Source organism: Amphibalanus amphitrite, unplaced genomic scaffold (genome assembly GCF_019059575.1).
Source record: "Amphibalanus amphitrite isolate SeventyFive unplaced genomic scaffold, NRLGWU_Aamphi_draft 000760F_arrow, whole genome shotgun sequence".
NCBI classification, from domain to species: Eukaryota; Metazoa; Arthropoda; class Thecostraca; order Balanomorpha; family Balanidae; genus Amphibalanus; species Amphibalanus amphitrite.
In genome coordinates this window covers 149959-166414 of record NW_024882254.1, presented here as the reverse complement: position 1 = coordinate 166414, position 16456 = coordinate 149959, and the positions used below count along the sequence as shown (strand labels likewise).

The 16456-nt window shown below is 51.2% G+C and overlaps 1 protein-coding gene across 1 annotated transcript; it reads right to left on the bottom strand.

Annotated features, from left to right (window-relative positions):
- Positions 1–884: 884 nt before the first annotated feature.
- LOC122365738 lies at positions 885–15526 on the bottom strand. Its single transcript, XM_043337209.1, has 9 exons — positions 15398–15526; positions 13118–13325; positions 9247–9424; positions 6749–6833; positions 6244–6307; positions 5392–5505; positions 3603–3761; positions 3013–3198; positions 885–2861 (listed from the first exon to the last, which is right to left on the bottom strand). The coding sequence occupies exons 2-8, from the start codon at positions 13319–13321 to the stop codon at positions 3049–3051; spliced, it is 954 nt and encodes a 317-aa protein (XP_043193144.1). The 5' UTR covers positions 13322–13325; positions 15398–15526; the 3' UTR covers positions 885–2861; positions 3013–3048.
- Positions 15527–16456: the final 930 nt, after the last annotated feature.

Sequence of the window (16456 nt, the reverse complement as noted above, 5' to 3'; positions counted from 1 at the left end):
TGTGGAGACCTTAACCCAGAGTTGCGCCAGCTCGCAGATCTGCTCCGGAGAACAAACTAAACATATCAATATAGACGCAGTGGCGTCGCCACGGATTTTCGACTAGGGGATCTGGTCGGACGGTCAGTCAAAGTAATCCCCACCAAATACTGAAAACTCCTCGGATTTAGACAATTTTATTTTGAGAATGCACCAAAATCGTTTTTAAAATATTTTATTTTATTCTTGATCGATTTTCGTGGCCAAAAGTGTGTGTGTGTGGGGGGGGGGGGCGTCGGACCGGCATATTTTCAAGAATGTGTGTGTGTGTGTGGGGGGGGGGGTCCGGACCCCTCCGACCCCCCCCCCCGTCGGCGACGCCCCTGCATCGACCAGCGGTCCCCCATTCATTCGGAATCGTACCCCAATCCGAGGATCCATGCTTCCGGCGGCTAAGTGCAACGCCACAAACCCGTCCGTTCGCAAACGGCCTAGGCCATTCGCGAATGGCCGGCCATTCGCAAACGGACTAGTCCGTTTGCAAACGGACCGCCATTCGCAAACGGCCTAGTCCATTCGCGAATGGACTAGTCCGTTCGCAAACGGACTAGCCTTCGCACTTGGCCCGTAACACCTATACATAGAACAAGCTCAGCGCGAGCTTCTTCTATTCAGCTATGCTCTGTAACTTCTGCAAATCTGCACCGTCAAGCCATCACATTTAGATGAAGCGCGAGAAAGACAAATGTTCTGGCAAGACACAGAACTGTTACTATACGCTGTTTCCATTTTAGAATGCTGCTGTGACGAACTTCCCGGAATCGACGAAGAGCACGGTTGTCTTTCGTGTTTCGTCATGACCTGAGCACGGTTGACACGCTCGCCAAACTCGGCAAAACAAAGCCTTATAATCGATATACTGGCGTGAGTATATTTGAAACGGCACAGCTAATAACAATGAACCAAATTCATGACTAGACAAGCCAAGGCCTCTTAGATAAAAATGTGGCAATAAATAGGACACATCACTTAGGACACCACGCACACATCATCATCAATAATATCAGCCAGAAATGTCGGCACGTCCCAAATACGAGTATATCACTAACGCGCTCATTACTGCCATCCATTCGTCACACATTACATGGACCGACCGACGCCAGCAGACGCCGCGCATGCGTCAGCACCAGCAGAGTACGGTTCCATTCGATCTCGCGCTATCAGCCAGCCCCAGCTGACCTGTCAGACATGTGACCGAATAACCACAAAGATACGGTTCCACTCGCTCTCGCGTTATCAGCCAGTTGACCTGTCCGACACGGGACCCATCACTCTTAGAACGACTGACACTCGGATCTCACAGTCGCCACAACTCTCCTCGTTCTCAGCATGAACAACAGGGCACAAAACGGCGATAACAGATCCTCAGAAACAATGCAGAGCTCGGTTCACGAGGCAAACAATTATGGTAGACAGGCGATCCTTGCAAGTTGCAACCGAAAATATATTTAACCCGCGCACCGACGGGGGTCTGCGCCAACTTAGTACCGACGGGGGGGGGGGGGGGGGCGGATGACCGCCCCCCCTGAGATCTCGAGAACGAAGCAAGATAGCGACAAGCGGTAAACGGCATCGGATACGCACGGACAAGGTCTACAATTTTTACTAAGGTCATTTTCAGGTCAGGTCAAAGATGACGTCACAGGGGTCGAAAAAGTCAAAATGGCGGCGCTAGATATGGAGAGGGTTTTTCTCGAATAACTTTCGAAGTAGTCAAGATAGGAACAAACTAAGGGCATCATCGTGATCCTCTCGTCGATCCACATCGAATGATATATATGTTGACCTCGAAAGGTCAAGGTCAAAGGTTGACCTCAGGTCACGTGACCTCGAGGTCATCATGTATATCATTCGATGCGTCTTGACGAGCTGAACACAATGAGACCATCCGCGCGGCTGTATCTTGTTCCTGTAAGGAGTTATTGGCAAAAAACCTTTGGTGACCTTTGATGACGTCACATGACCTTACAGCTGCCCAACAGCAAAACAGACCTCAAGGTAGTGAAGCTTGATCGTATGTGAAGTCATGTATGGTATATGGGGCCATTCCGACCCGTTTTAGTGGTAAAAACAGGGAGTTGATTTTTCCCCCATTGACTTATAATGGGGAGGTCGCGAAATTGACCTGACCTTAGGTCACCGACATCAAAATTCCGAGATATACAAATTGTAGCTACTAATGACCTAATAACATCCTGCGACTTTCAAAGGCCTCCGACATCTACTGTAGCTCTGGCACGGTGACAAAGTTGCAAAAAAGTGACTTGAGGTTGGGTCATTCAAAGTGACCTGGTGACCTGACCTTAAAAGTTAGGAGGTTCAAACTTGCACACCATGTGTAAAATTGATGAGAGAATAGTCATACCAAATTTCGCGGCGCTACGCGCCGCGGTTTTCCCGCTATCCGCGAAAAACCTCAGGGGGGGGGGGCGGATATCCGCCCCCCCGTCGGTGCGCGGGTTAACATCCTCACTTACGGACACTAGACGGACTTGAGGGAGTTTGCCAGCATTTTGAGCGAAGCAACGCATCACTAAGGAGACTGACCACTTCAGAGCATTGGAACTTCGAGCATTATCTCGAAATGCCGCTACAGGTAGATAGAGCAGAGAAGCTTTGAGAAGTTCATGACCTGTGCGGAAGTCTGGCAAACAAGATTAGGCGGAACGATTTGATGTCTTCGTTGCTGGTGACTGCAGCTGTATTTCAGTCGTCTGAAGCCACCATCGTGTTCGGCGGAAGTGGAGGACCGTGGAAAGGATGTTGTAGCAGCTGGTTCCATTTAGATCTGCAGTCCCGGGGCAGGCATCGATTAGGACATTCTGAAAAGAGGGAAGCTTTGTCAGTACTGGTATTCGCACTTTTGTGTCTCGCAGTTGACAAATGATCAAAGCTTCATCGTTCTGATTTTCTGTAAAAATCTACGCCCCGAATACAATTGAAACTCCTCACAAATACCAGTTTCTATCTCACCTTTGGTATAGCGGTGTTGTAACTGAAGGTCCCTCCTCAGATGTAAAAGGACTTCTCTCCCTCCTTCCGTGCCGGTGCCAGCGACAGCGAGGGGCTCCGGTGGCTCTTGGATCGGCGTTCTTCTATCACGGAAATCTCACGGCCCGACCACGAGGCAAGCTCACGGTTCCGGCTCCACTGCAAGAACTGGAAAATTGACACAAATATTAATATAATTGCCAATCAAAAGAACTATTCAACGATAGTATTCAGATCAAAATAATGTGGCGCAAGGCACACCATTATAACTTCCAAAAATATCATCGTTTCATAAAAGGCAAGGGCAAAATGTCCTATGCATTCAATGCAAGGTCAACGTATGTAAACCGACAGACGTCTGTGCGCAGCGCGCATTGAAAGTGTGGGCGGTACCCTTCGGTGTGGGCTGCCTGCAAATTTGTTTTGTCGGCCGGACGTCAGATGATTGAAGGCTGAATGCACATGCTGATGTCACTCGATTTACTGCTCACGACCCCACCAAGCGCACGCACAAACAAAACAGACGGCACGCCGCCGACAGCCCCCGAAAACGCCTTCACAGCGCTACTCACCGATCTCCTGAGCGGGAAGTCTCGTCCTGACCGCGGCGTGCCCGGCGGCCGCTTCATCAGCACGAAGCTGTACTCGGCCAGAGAGGACCACTCCTGCTGGATGGCCAGCGGACGGTCGTCGGCGTGCAGCTTGCGCTCGAAACTCGTCGTGCGGCACACCTAAGGGGACAGAACGCATCGGCTGTCAGTTGTGATACATCCTACTTGGAACAATGGATTCTGATAATCAAAACTTTCATCCGAAAAAAATATTTATGTACACCGTTTCAAAATTGTATAGGTACATAAACCATTTGACACAGCTGGAACGTGAGGCATATTTTACTGCTGAACCAGTGGTGGATCCAAGGGGAGGTCACATGGGTCATGGCCCCCCCTTGAGGCCCGGGGGCCCAAAGACCTGCCAGGGGCACCACCGGCCTATCAGGGGTGTCACAGTCCTGACAGGGGCACCACAGGACCGCCAGGGGCACCACAGGCCTAGCAGGGACACCACGGGCCTGGTGCCCCTGGGCCCTGACAGGACTGTAGCGCCCCTGACAAGCCTGAAGTGACCGCGGCAGGCACGTGGTGCCCCTGACAGGCCTGAGGCGCCCCTGCAAGGCCGGTGGTGCCCCTGGCAGGCCTGTGGTGTCCATGGCAGGCCTGTGGTGCCCTTGCTAGGCCTCTGGTGCCCCTGACACGCTTGTAATGCCCCTGGAAGGACTGTGGTGCCCCTGGGCCCTGACAAGCCTGAGGTGCCCGGCCATGACAGGCCAGTGGTGCCTAGCTAGGCCTGTGGTGCCCCTGGCAGGCCTGTGGTGCCCCTGGCAGGCCTCTGGTGCCCATGACAGGCTTGCGGTGCCCTTGGAGGACTGTGGTGTCCCTGGGCCCTGACAAGCCTGAGGTGCCCCTGACAGGCCCGTGGTGCCCTTGTTAGGCCTGTGGTGCCCCTGGCAGGCCTCTGGTGCCCTTGCTAGGCCGCTGGTACCCCTGCGCCCGGAGAGGACTGGTGCCCCTGAAAAGTCTGAAGTGCCCCTCGGCAGGCCCGTGGTGCCCCTGACAGGCCCAAGGTGCCCCTGCGAGGCCGGTGGTGCCCCTGGCAGACCTCTGGTGCCCCTGGCAGGTCTGTGGCGCCCCTGGCAGACCTGTGTTGACTGGTGCCCCTGCTAGGTCGCTGGTGCCCCTCACAGACCTGTGGTGCCCCTGACAGGCCTGTCGTGTATACTTGCTAGACCTGTGGTGCCCCTACTTCCTGGCGGGCCTGTGGCGCCCCTACAAGGCCGTAGGTGCCCCTGACAGGTTTGTGGTGTCCCTGGAAGGACTTTGGTGCCCCTGACAAGCCTGAAGTGTCAAGGACAGACCCTTTAGACGCCAGGGTCAAGTTCGTCGGACTGACAACGATTCGCTTACCTGATAACGTTCCTGGTAAGTACTCACTACTCAGCGTCCACAACATATATACACATAGCACATTCATATATACTTGCTTACAATTGGTAAATGTGGTTGTGGCAAGAGTTAAGATACTGACTTAAAATAAAAAATAAAAAGAAAAAAAAACTGAAAATGGGGGCACCACCAAAATGAAGTGGACGAAATCCGTTGAGTTTTTAATTTTGGGTATAGGTAGGGGAACCACTTCGATTCATGACCCTCCCCTTGGAGTTTTCCTGGATCCGCCCCTGTGCTGAACTCTCATCTGACCAAAAGACAAGTACTTTACTGGCTTAATTTCAGGTTACTGAGAAGCAATCATCGAGAGCTCAACTGGACTGTCTCCATCACGAATTCCTATTCCATTTCTCACCTCGTAGAGTGAGTAGTTGTGGACGCTCTCGTTGGACTTGTAGCAGGTGAGCAGCAGCTGCACCAGCTGGTCCACCGAGGTCCGGTCCGACACCAGCAGACTCTTGTACTGAGACTGAAACAAATACAACACCTTGTTAGGAAAGCGGCCACCTTGTTAAAGGGACCCTCCCACCTTAACATTAGTTTTGAGTTGAGATAGCCAAGTTTGCGGCCAGGCTCAGAAACCACCATTTATCCTGGTCGCAACCCCCGCAGCTTTATGGTGTTCAAGAAATTTCTTCCCTTTACTTGCAGGGTGGGACCAGCGTGGTCCCTATCTCTTAACCATTACGGGAGTCTGATGACGTCATCAGGCTTTCGAACGTCCGTTAAATGTTTGACTAAAACGTTTTGTAGCACGCGGTGGTATATGCTGCTTTGCGCGCAACAAATGCCGCACTTTCAAATAAAGTCGCTAGGAACAGCGGAGATCCCAAAAAGTAAACAAAAGTAAAAGTCTAATATCTTGAAAACCGGTGAATATTTTTCGATGAAATTTGGAAGATATTCGTTTTTGCTCTTTCTGAACCGAGCGACATCACTTTCATGCCAATTCATTAACTTTTTTGAAGGTGGGAGGGTCCCTTTAACTAATGCGTTCCCAAGAAAGCCGCCATTGCATCCCTGGTCACCGAAAAGAACTTTGCTTTGTTTGCTTATTACGGTTTTTAGACTGTGTGCTGCAAATCGTCTACCCATCAAGTTTCGCCACTGCAATTTCACAAAAACAATGGACGACACTTTTTTTAGCAGGGTCACAGGCCAACCATCGCCAGCCCATCAGGAAGTAGAGCTCGGCAGCCGAACTCACCTCGGCCATGAGAACGCTGTCGTACACCTTCACCAGACCGCCGTGCCGCATCCGGACTGTAAACCTGCAACGGAACAGAGGTCGGTCAGACATCGCCCGTGGGTGACCTCTGACCCCGCGCGGGTCACCGGGCGGGCGTGTTGTGTGGAACTAGCCGCCCGGACATGCGAGGAACGAACGGTCAAAGAGGAAAACCGGAACTGCTCGCCGTGGTGCCGGGTAGGACCGGTAGCGGTCGCATTCCCAGCATGACTGGGATAGATAGGGAATGGGGTGGCTCATTGGGGGCTGGCTGACTGATACTGCCAATCGTTTCGAGTAGATTCAAGGAGCATATTTACAGTACGCCTTACGAAAGGAGTGCTTTCTTTTGTCTACCTGTAACATAACTTAACTCAAATTATACAGGAGTGATTTGAAAATTGTTTAGGTGACTGCATTAGAAGCGTTTGAGTTTACGGTTCAATCAGATTTCACTCGGTGATAAGGTCGCCTGGATGCTTACTTGGAGTCGGCTCTCGGGTAGCAGGCCTGCAGCTGGGCGGGGCACGAGTCGTCGTCCAGAACCAGGATGGTCCGCACGGCGGTCCCTGACAAAAAAGGAACAATCAATCAATTCACTTCCCATGACTGACAGGTAGACGCCACGACCATCTGTAGAAACGGTGCTGAGACCTACAATCACCTCTCGATTGGGGTAGCCGGTCACAATTCAACCATCCCATCACATCTGAAGTAGCCCTCCCACCCCGCCCACCGAACCACCACCGCGGCGAGCGTGACCTTAATTGACCCGGGTGACCCCGGCGTGGCCGACCCACTTGTTCGCCGCTGGGCGGGGGCGATATGAGCGTGACCAGTCGATCGGATGTTGCTGCTGTCCGATGTGGGCCGCCCCGCCCCCGCCCCCGCCCCCGCCTCCGTCCCCGCTCCCGCCTCCGTCTCGCTTGCGCGAAGTTTGAGCGTCACACTTCTATTAGCCCGCAATAGCTCGTCTTGTCGAATAGCCGAGCGATGTTGAATATGTGGAACATTGCTGCTCAACAGCGTCATTCCACTGACCTATAGCTCCTAATTGACAAAACATCCAATTTCGGATTCTCTGCGATACCTATCAAAGAAGCAGGAACGCTTTATTACCAGTAGGTGATAAATGTCAAACACATCCGGATTTATGTAACGCTGCTCAACCGGATACACACAATAGGTGTATTTCAAAGAAGGCACGCAATAACAGGTATTCAATTTCATCAAACATTCTTACCGTTACGCATTTACACATTCCCATAGCCTTTATTTTTTACATATTGTGGCGATGAGTTTTTGCAATACATACATGTAGCCGTGAGCTTACTCGTGTTGCCTATTTGTCATTGTATTGCATAATGTACCAGTGCTGCATTCGTCCACATAAATTTTGCTGCAACATTTCGTTTTGAAAATGACAGCGTACATGTTTACTACACTGTTATTTTATTTTATCCGCTGTTACCCGCCTAAATAACAGCAGAAAGCCCGGAGACAGCTACCGCTAGGCTGGCTCCGACATCCTTAAAAGACACTTCTATGGCAGGTTTGTGTCTTTGACAGGCGACAGCGCCTTTACACCACTAGAATGTCCCTAATCGGAGCTAAATGATTGTAATTTAAAACCAGCTGAGCCCCAATTTGTAAGATTTCATACGATAAAATGTCGTCGTGGGCAAATGCGCCAATAAATCTTGAAACTGCGAATCGAGTTGGTGTAAAAACATTTTACATTTTATTTCGAAAAGACCCTGCGGTGCTTGAATACTGGCGGACCATGTAGCACTTGTCAATTTTACAGCTATTCATGGTCCAGCAATGAATTAAAATGGCAGTTGACAACCAATCGCAGGTCAGTAATACGTAGCTACATGTGTGTAGCTATGTGTAGTATGATTTGTTATGCCTACGAATTAGCAGTTGCAAATATACGCCCTCTAGCAATGAATATAAATCACTGTGTGCGCATTGGGTCGATTCCTGGCACATCTTTTGACCTTAGTGTCAGGGCGGCCAGCAATACTCTCTAACAAGGAAGAGCTTCATTTACACCAGTCTCCGCCGCCGCGTGCCGCCCAGAACACAAACAGGGGTGCCGCTGTGGCCTTGTCCCACCTCCCACAGCCCGCACCCAGCACAGAGGCGGCTCTAGTAGAACTGAGAAGACTGTGTGTGAGCTCGCATATACGGCTCCTTCCGGTGGCAAATGTGGGAGATGCTGTCAGCACAGTTGGAGCCTTGCGGTAACAAAAGGGTCTTATCTGTTGTGCCGCATTGAAAAATAGAACTGGAAAATAAACAGACCGTTTTGGCATTCGATCCAGCTATTTAGTTTTAAATAGTATATGTGAGTTCCAATTATCATATTATTTATTATTGAGAGGCAAACGCCGTATACCCTAGCCTCGCCTCACAGAAAGTTTTGACTGCAGGTCAGAACTTTCAACTCCAGCTAGCTAACGAGACTTTCTCCTGCCACACATTACCGTCATACCGGTGCGGTGACATCGCTCGGAACAATGCCATTTTCACGGGAAGTGTGATGGGCTGGACGGAAACAAAGACGAAAGTCTGACTGGGACCATCAGCTCCACACAGCAGGAGTAATTACCTTCGTCCATCGCAGGGAGTAGCGGAGGCCCAGCTCCGTCGTGGGGCCGCCCAACCCGTCCAGGCATAACGGGTGTGGGAAGAAGGGGACGTGGCCGGTGGCGACCGGAAGCCTGACGCCATTCCAGACAGCCGACAGTGCCCAGCAGCGTCCTTCGCGCGACCTTTACCCGGTTTTCGTGGTCCCACAGGAGTCTGTGACCCAATGGGCGTGACACATGACACGCCACGGGCCGTCAAACATGGCCTTCAGACACTGTTGCCACTTCTTTGGTCAGTTAACCATAAAGGCCTATCACCAGCCGTGAAGAATTGCCATGAACGTCGAGGAAGGAAACTGAGTGGTTTCAAGGTGATTCAACTAACCTGTGCTCCTGGTGGCGACCTCCATGGTGAGGAAGAAGAGGTTCGGGTCGCGGTGCTTCATCCGGTACTTGTTGAGCAGCTGGTCCACCAGGTCTCGGCAGGTGGTCGTGTATTTGACGCTCATCGTCTTGTACTCGAGGTCGGGGCGGAGACAGCGGGTGTACACCTTCACCGTCGTCTGTGAAAAGAAGAGCGTTGTCACGCATCGTCCTAACTTCTGTTATAGCCACATTTCATAAACAGATATGACATTGATGCCAAGTTAATTTCTACGTGTCAGCTTCTGTGCCTGGTTCAGTGAACATGTTACGTTACAGGCATGCATTCTTTTTTTCAGCAGGACCGACTGATACGAGCATCAATGATCATACAACACTAGGCACCACTTTGCAAAAAATCATTACGGAGTGAGCGAAGCGAGCGTAGTCTTTCCTTAGATTAACGGAAATTTCTGAGCATGAGCGGCCGGCCGTGGTCACGCTTTTGCGAGGCTTATATCTCAGCAACCACTTGACCGATTTACACGCGGTAATTTTTGTAGGGTAGCTTCATTCCTTCTACCAAGTATTGGACTATTGCCGATGCATGTGGGTGACCCCTTATGCACGTGCCACGTGCAAAACGAAGAGGTGTCACTTTTGTAATTGTTGCAATATCTCGGTAACTACTTGGCCGATTGCGCTGAAAGTTGGCATGTAGGTAGGCACTCACTAGGCAATGCATATCCATGTGCCAGAGTTGGGGTGCTGCTGCACGTGCGCACGTGCAGGGGTCGATTCCAAATCTCGAGAACGGCTGGACCGATGGCGCTCAAATTTGGCACATGGTTAGGGACCGGTTAGTAGGGTGTCGTGCAAAAGTCAGTTGGGACCCATTTTGCACGTGCGCACGTGCAGGGTGCCGATTCCAGATCTCGAGAACGGCTGGGCCGATTGTGCTCAAATTTGGCACATCGCTAGAGACCGGTTAGTAGGGTGCCGTGCACAAGTCAGCTGGAGGTACCCCCTCGAAATTTCGCACGTGCAAGGCTCACCCTCTCGCTCGCTCCGTTAGTCGCCCATAAGGCGTTATACTGGTATTAGCTGTTTTCACGACGGCCAGCTGGTACACATTTGGTGCACATCTGGTACAGATTAGATGCAGATTTGGTCAAATCAGGTTCAGTGTGTCTCTTAGCAGCTTTCAGCTAGGGTTGCACTAATTGCTTATATGCCTGCTTTGTCATATTATCAGAGAGCATCATCGATTAAAACACTGAAATAAATTCATAAAATGAAGATATTTGCTATAAAAGAGATAAGGTGCAGATTTGGTCAAATCAGGTGCATTCGCTGGATAGCCCGTCGTGAAAACGGCTATTGATGAACCAAAACTAGCTGTAATGAAGTTTGGACTTCCATTTCGTGACTCATATTTATAGCCTAATCACGGGAGAGCTTCCCAACCACTGTTCGGCCAGCACGAAATAAATGTGAACACAACGCGCAGAAAAGGCACGCATGACTAAGGGCATGTCGCACATGATGATCAAGCGTGTCGTTTCGTGTGTATTTCGCGCTCCTTGATTATGACTTAACACAGCCGAAGGCTGGGTTCACGTGGATTCATTGCACATTGCACAACCTGTTCACCCATAGCGTGCAGGGAATAATTTGACGCAATTCAGTCACGCTACTGATCCAGCGGCCAAGCAGCAAATACCCATAAATCAACATAGTGACTCCCACACGAGTGCGCTGACTTAGCATACACTGATCACGATCTTAACCCGCCGTCCCCGCTTCGATGAGACATCATTCACGGTAGCTCAGGCGTTGCATGTGTTTACCGCCTTGCCGAGACTACAGGGGCTGAGCGCCTACGCAATGCGTGGCGCTGATGACGTCAAATGAGGCCCGCGTGCGGAGCTCCCGTGGGGTAACGTGCCCGTAAATTATCGTGACCGATTGCATCGCACCTGGACTAGGAGGTGTCATGGACCTTTTGACCTGGGTGTGAAAGAGAACTGACAAACAAGAAGCCGATTCGGAACTATGTGGCACAAAGACACGCATTGATGACGAATGCAAAAATAAAACGGGGAAGCAAGTTTGGCTAAGAAGTGGTATAGATGCTTTTTGGCGTCATAACATTTGTCAAATTAACACTCGCTTTATGAAAGGTGGCGTTGTTGCACATAACATAGCATACGCACTCGATTTATGCCCGCAATGAACACAAAACACTTATCATTTGATCAAGAAAGGATGTTAAGTGGTGCCTAATTATTTCTGTACGCATTTTAATCCTTATACAAATACATTTTAACTTCCATTTCAAAGGTAACCGTGTCCTCTTTAGCACACAAGGGGCCGAGTTCCATGGGCTCGAGCGGCGTTAGGCCAATTCGTCACAGTTGGGTCGGGCAGCGCCATACAAGGTGTGACCAATCGCGGGGCGGTTCGACCGTCACGCAGCAAATCGGGGAGGAAACGTGGGGGACGGCGAGTCGGGGGGCGAGCCTTATCCGTCAAAAAGCCTGCAGAGGTGGAGGAAAGGCAAAGGGTGCTAAACGATGCTTAGTAGGACCGCCAGGAGCATGTGAAGATCGCGGCGATGCTGAGCTTTCCGTCTCTGTTTTACTACTTCAAAGACGTAGTCTTTGCTTGCAGGAAAAGTGAATGACCGCAAGAGAAATGGACGCAAAGGACTTATCACCGAAACTCAAAGGCATATTCAACTCAATAGGAAACTATTGTCGATTGAAACGGGAGTGGATTGTCTCTGAGTTCGCTGCTCCATTCAAAATAAACTATCGATCTTATTTTAGATGAGGATGCAGTGAACCGCCAACAAACGTCATTGAAAACTATTGCGAAACAAAAAAAAACTGCCAATGCTAGAAGAATGAAGAAAAAGGCATTGGTAAGATCACTTACATGACTATTCAAACCCTAAAATCTGTAGAATGGTAGGGATCAGACCACCCAGCGCCCGCGTGAGGCTCAAGGTCAGGCGTCTCCAGCCTGCCCATGTGTCACCCGAGGCGGCACCACACCTCATCACACCGTCACTCCTGCTGAAGGCGGTAGTTCATCGCACCTACACCTCAGCCCGAGGGCTGTAAGGACCAGCGTCTCCCCGAGTCTGGTCCAGCCCGCCGCAGGCAGCGCCGACAGCGCACCTTCGACCGGGCGCCCAGAGGGACTCATTACAGGGTGTCCTCGGGGTCGGACCTCTCCCCAAGAACGTTCCCCATGTAATATGGAGCGGCGCGCAGCGACAGGTGGGCATTAATTTCCGATTGATTTATCGCGCCCCCACCGGCCGCCGGTGCGTCGGAGTTCATTAAAACTGTCGCGGGGAGCCCCTCTTCATTACCGTCCCGTCGTGTGCCCGTGGCGTTTCGAGGTCCGGTCCCAGATCCGCAGATCCCCCGGACGACACCCGGGGTGTCGCGGGTGACCCGGGACGTCGGTTTGAGCTGCTTTATGGGGTCTCCACAGCTGGAGACCGAACGCGGCTGGTGCGAGGTGCCGGGTAGAAGGATTAGCGCGCTCCGAGGAGCAGTTTGGAGGGCGTGTCGCCATTGAGGAGCAAGTGATCGGTACGTGAGATGCAGGTGCAGGCTGCACGCATGGTGTGCGTAAAGACAGCTTTTCGTGGGCGTACCTGGCAGAGCTTTTGACATCTCTCTTCTTAAGGCTAGTGATACGTCCAATGACATCAATCCCAGGATGTTTGCTCGTAATTTCAGACCAGCCTCGCGACATCAGGACCGTGATGGTATCACGGTACTCGGTGGGAAGCTGACACCGGTGGGATTTTACCGTGAGAAATCTACAGGAGATCCTATGCCTGTGGCCGGAGGATAATGGCCACCGAAACTCACCGTGGGCGGTGCGGCGGGCACGCTGGCGCTGCCCGTGCTGCTCTGCGTCTCGTTCAGAGACGTGTACGAAGACGAGCGAGACGACAGTGCCGGCTCGTGCAGCGAGCAGAAGCTCATGTTGGAGTTGATGCTGAGCGTGTCGGCCTTCTGGCCGCCGGGCCGCAGCAGCGACGAACTAGAGCGCACCTGCACGTGCTTCAGCATCTTCCTGTGGGAAAACAATCAGACACCGAAATTGATTCCACCGCATGTTACAAATGATTCTTTTGTGCTAATGATATCAATAACACCCAATACCAGAACTCATCAGCATAACAAGTCATGAATATCGGCATATTACTCCCTCATCTGTCCCTCATTTCCTCATGGTTCTGACGAGAATCATTTGCCTCGCCTCCCGCAGATCAGTCTGATTTCGATCAGCGTCCGGCGCCGGTTCTCACGCATGGTCTCCCGGACCATAACACGCACCCATCGTGGGTGCCGTCTCAAAAGAGGTTTTTCTGATCCAAACACCGCTCGGCGACGTCGCTCACGCGGGGTGACGATGATGAACTGATAAACATTCGCGGCAGGACAGGTCCGGACGCCGGTTGTGTATTGGTTTAGGCACAGATCGTATAGTGTAGAGCGATGGACCGACATCGCCAGACCGCCTGGCCTGGGAACGATGTGCTGAGAGACGCGGCTGCCCCGGGGCGCATCGGACTGGTCTGGACCGGGGCCGGACATCCTGTCATGACTGAGGAGAGGGACGCCGCGGTGGGACAAATTAGTCGGCCGCACGGCAACGTGGGCGTGGGACGCGCCAGACGGGACCGGCTGGATGAGGTTAGGACGGGAGGGGAGGGATGGGAGAGGGAGGAGAGAGGTGGAGACAGGACAGGGACGGACGGGATAAGTGGGGACCAGCTGGCCCGACGTCCATGAAGACACACACGGCTGGGCACATCTGCCTTGCGCCGAGGACAGGTTGGGTTGGCTATTCTGGTGCGTTGGAAAACCAAGGACATGTAACGCAGAAAGGATGGTGGGTTTGCTACGGTAATTAGTGGGCGCAAACTGGCAAAACAATGGTGACATGGTCCTTAAAGAGGTGACCTGACTATGGCTACTAACATGACAGGCTGAGACATTGCACAACCGTGGCAAGGAGAATCACACATGTCATGGATACGGATAGGTAATGGACGCCGGTGAAAACAGGGTGCCGGAGGGCATATTTGGTTACGTGACTATTGAGAAGTTCTTCCCCCTTAATGCCTTTTACACAGTAATTGTCACGTGGTTTGTGCGAGTGAATTTCAAGAGCCTTGATCAAATCGCCCCAGGCGCCCTGTTTTCACCGTCGTCCTAGGTAATGGGCATTGGACATATCCATCTCACTCGCAGTTTGACTTTCAAGAACGTTGCATAAAGGAAAATCAATTATCCTAAACTTGGTAAGCACTCAACACATTCAGGACGTAGGCTTCCAGACAGACATTGGCGGCCACCCCATACACATCGTATGTCTAAAATGCAGCTAATGCCGGATTAACGTCGAATTAACGTCCACAATACCGCTGCCGCTGGGGTGATTGACGATTCAGCGCCACATGCTTTGCCATGTCTCAGAGTAAAATGGCTCAGATCGCAAGGAAGGACCGCTATGTAATTGAACACCGTGTCCATGTGAATATTTTCGTCATACACTGTTGCATAATGGGCTATATAACTGGTTTCCGCTGGCAACGTACGACTTTGGCGTCAGCCAGGGATTGATTGTAAAACACTGCCAGTGCCTTGCATATCAACATAACTATGGCTGAGTTTACACTTTTGGGACGGGAAAGGATATTTAGGTATTTAATTTAGAGCGATCGAGCTATCTCCGTCGAAGAAGGAAATGATAAAATTATCAATTCAGCATAACTTTTCGGATATACGCATGTGTGTCACGCGTCGCAAAATGCAGAGGGTCATAGCTCGGCGCTTATATTGGACTGGTTGCACTTGGCGAGGCTTAATTTATGAATTAAAAAGGACGAACTACATAGATGAATTCTTGCCTAACTTGGCAGGATTGTTGAACTATAATTATCCGTATGACTCGGTGTGATTCTGAATGACATCATAAGTAAATTTTAGACACAAATGAAAAAAACTTCATGTTTTTTATAAGAGCAACAGCGCTCATGAATATTGTTCACACCAGTTTACCACCGTAGCACAGCCACACAACAAAACAACAACAACAACAACAACGACAACAACAACAGCAACGATAACAACACTGACCTGAACAGATTCCTCAGATGCAGATCCACCAATCGGCTTCACAAAGTATCACCACTCAGCACACCAGTCACTCCATGACAAGACAGCCTCGCTTCCGCCACCCCACCCCGCGGTTACCACCACTCGACTGATGGGCCGCGGCGGAACCCGCGAGGAGTACTCCCTAAACGGTGTGACGTCACCGCCCGGAGGGCCAATGGCCGGCGTCGGACACCACCCCCAGCGGACACCACCTGCTCCTTGGTGAGGGGACGGGATTCGTGGGATTTCTGAGAGTATGGTGGGGATTGCGCTCTGCTTGGTTATGACTTGTGCCAAACCCGCAACCAGCACAACGCTTTCGTTACGTCAAAATATTGCATTTATATTTTATAGAATGCATCGGCTTGACATGATCGTCTTATAGAACGGCGGCTTGGAACGCGACCTTTATAAATCGAAGCAAAGTGTGCAAAGTGAACTTTCAATCAAAATATAAAAATATGTCGTCAGTAAAATCAATTATGGGATGTAGCTGCGTTTCAGTCTGATGACGCCTTGCATTGACAACGCGCTAATGAAGACACCTTTGGTATTTGAATGCCGCACACTGCACAGTGCACGCTGACCTGCGTAACAAGCCCGTGCCCCGCCGGAGTGCAGTTCACGGCAATATAACATTTGTGAAGAGTTAAAATACCTTGGACGTGCACGTTGCATGGTGCCGCATCACGCATGGCCTGTGAACCGAACACAGGCTTACGGTCAGTGTCAGGCACTGCGAAATGAACAATCGCGACTGCACGAAAAACTCCGGAACTCCAAATCACCACTCACATCACCCGAGGGATCTATTCAATCTAACAGCTGCGACCAATTCCAATCCAATCGAATTCCCTTCCATTTTAAGACGCGGCAGCAAATTACGTCCTACTGGCAGCTGTATTTGGACTCGGCGGTCAGCTGAGCAGCAGGTGTGACTTGTGACCGAGCACCACCAGTGACGTCATCGCGGGCACCAGCTGGCGGGGGAGCCGAGGGAGCCCTGCTGTGCGGACGATTCGCCGCGGTGACAGGCGC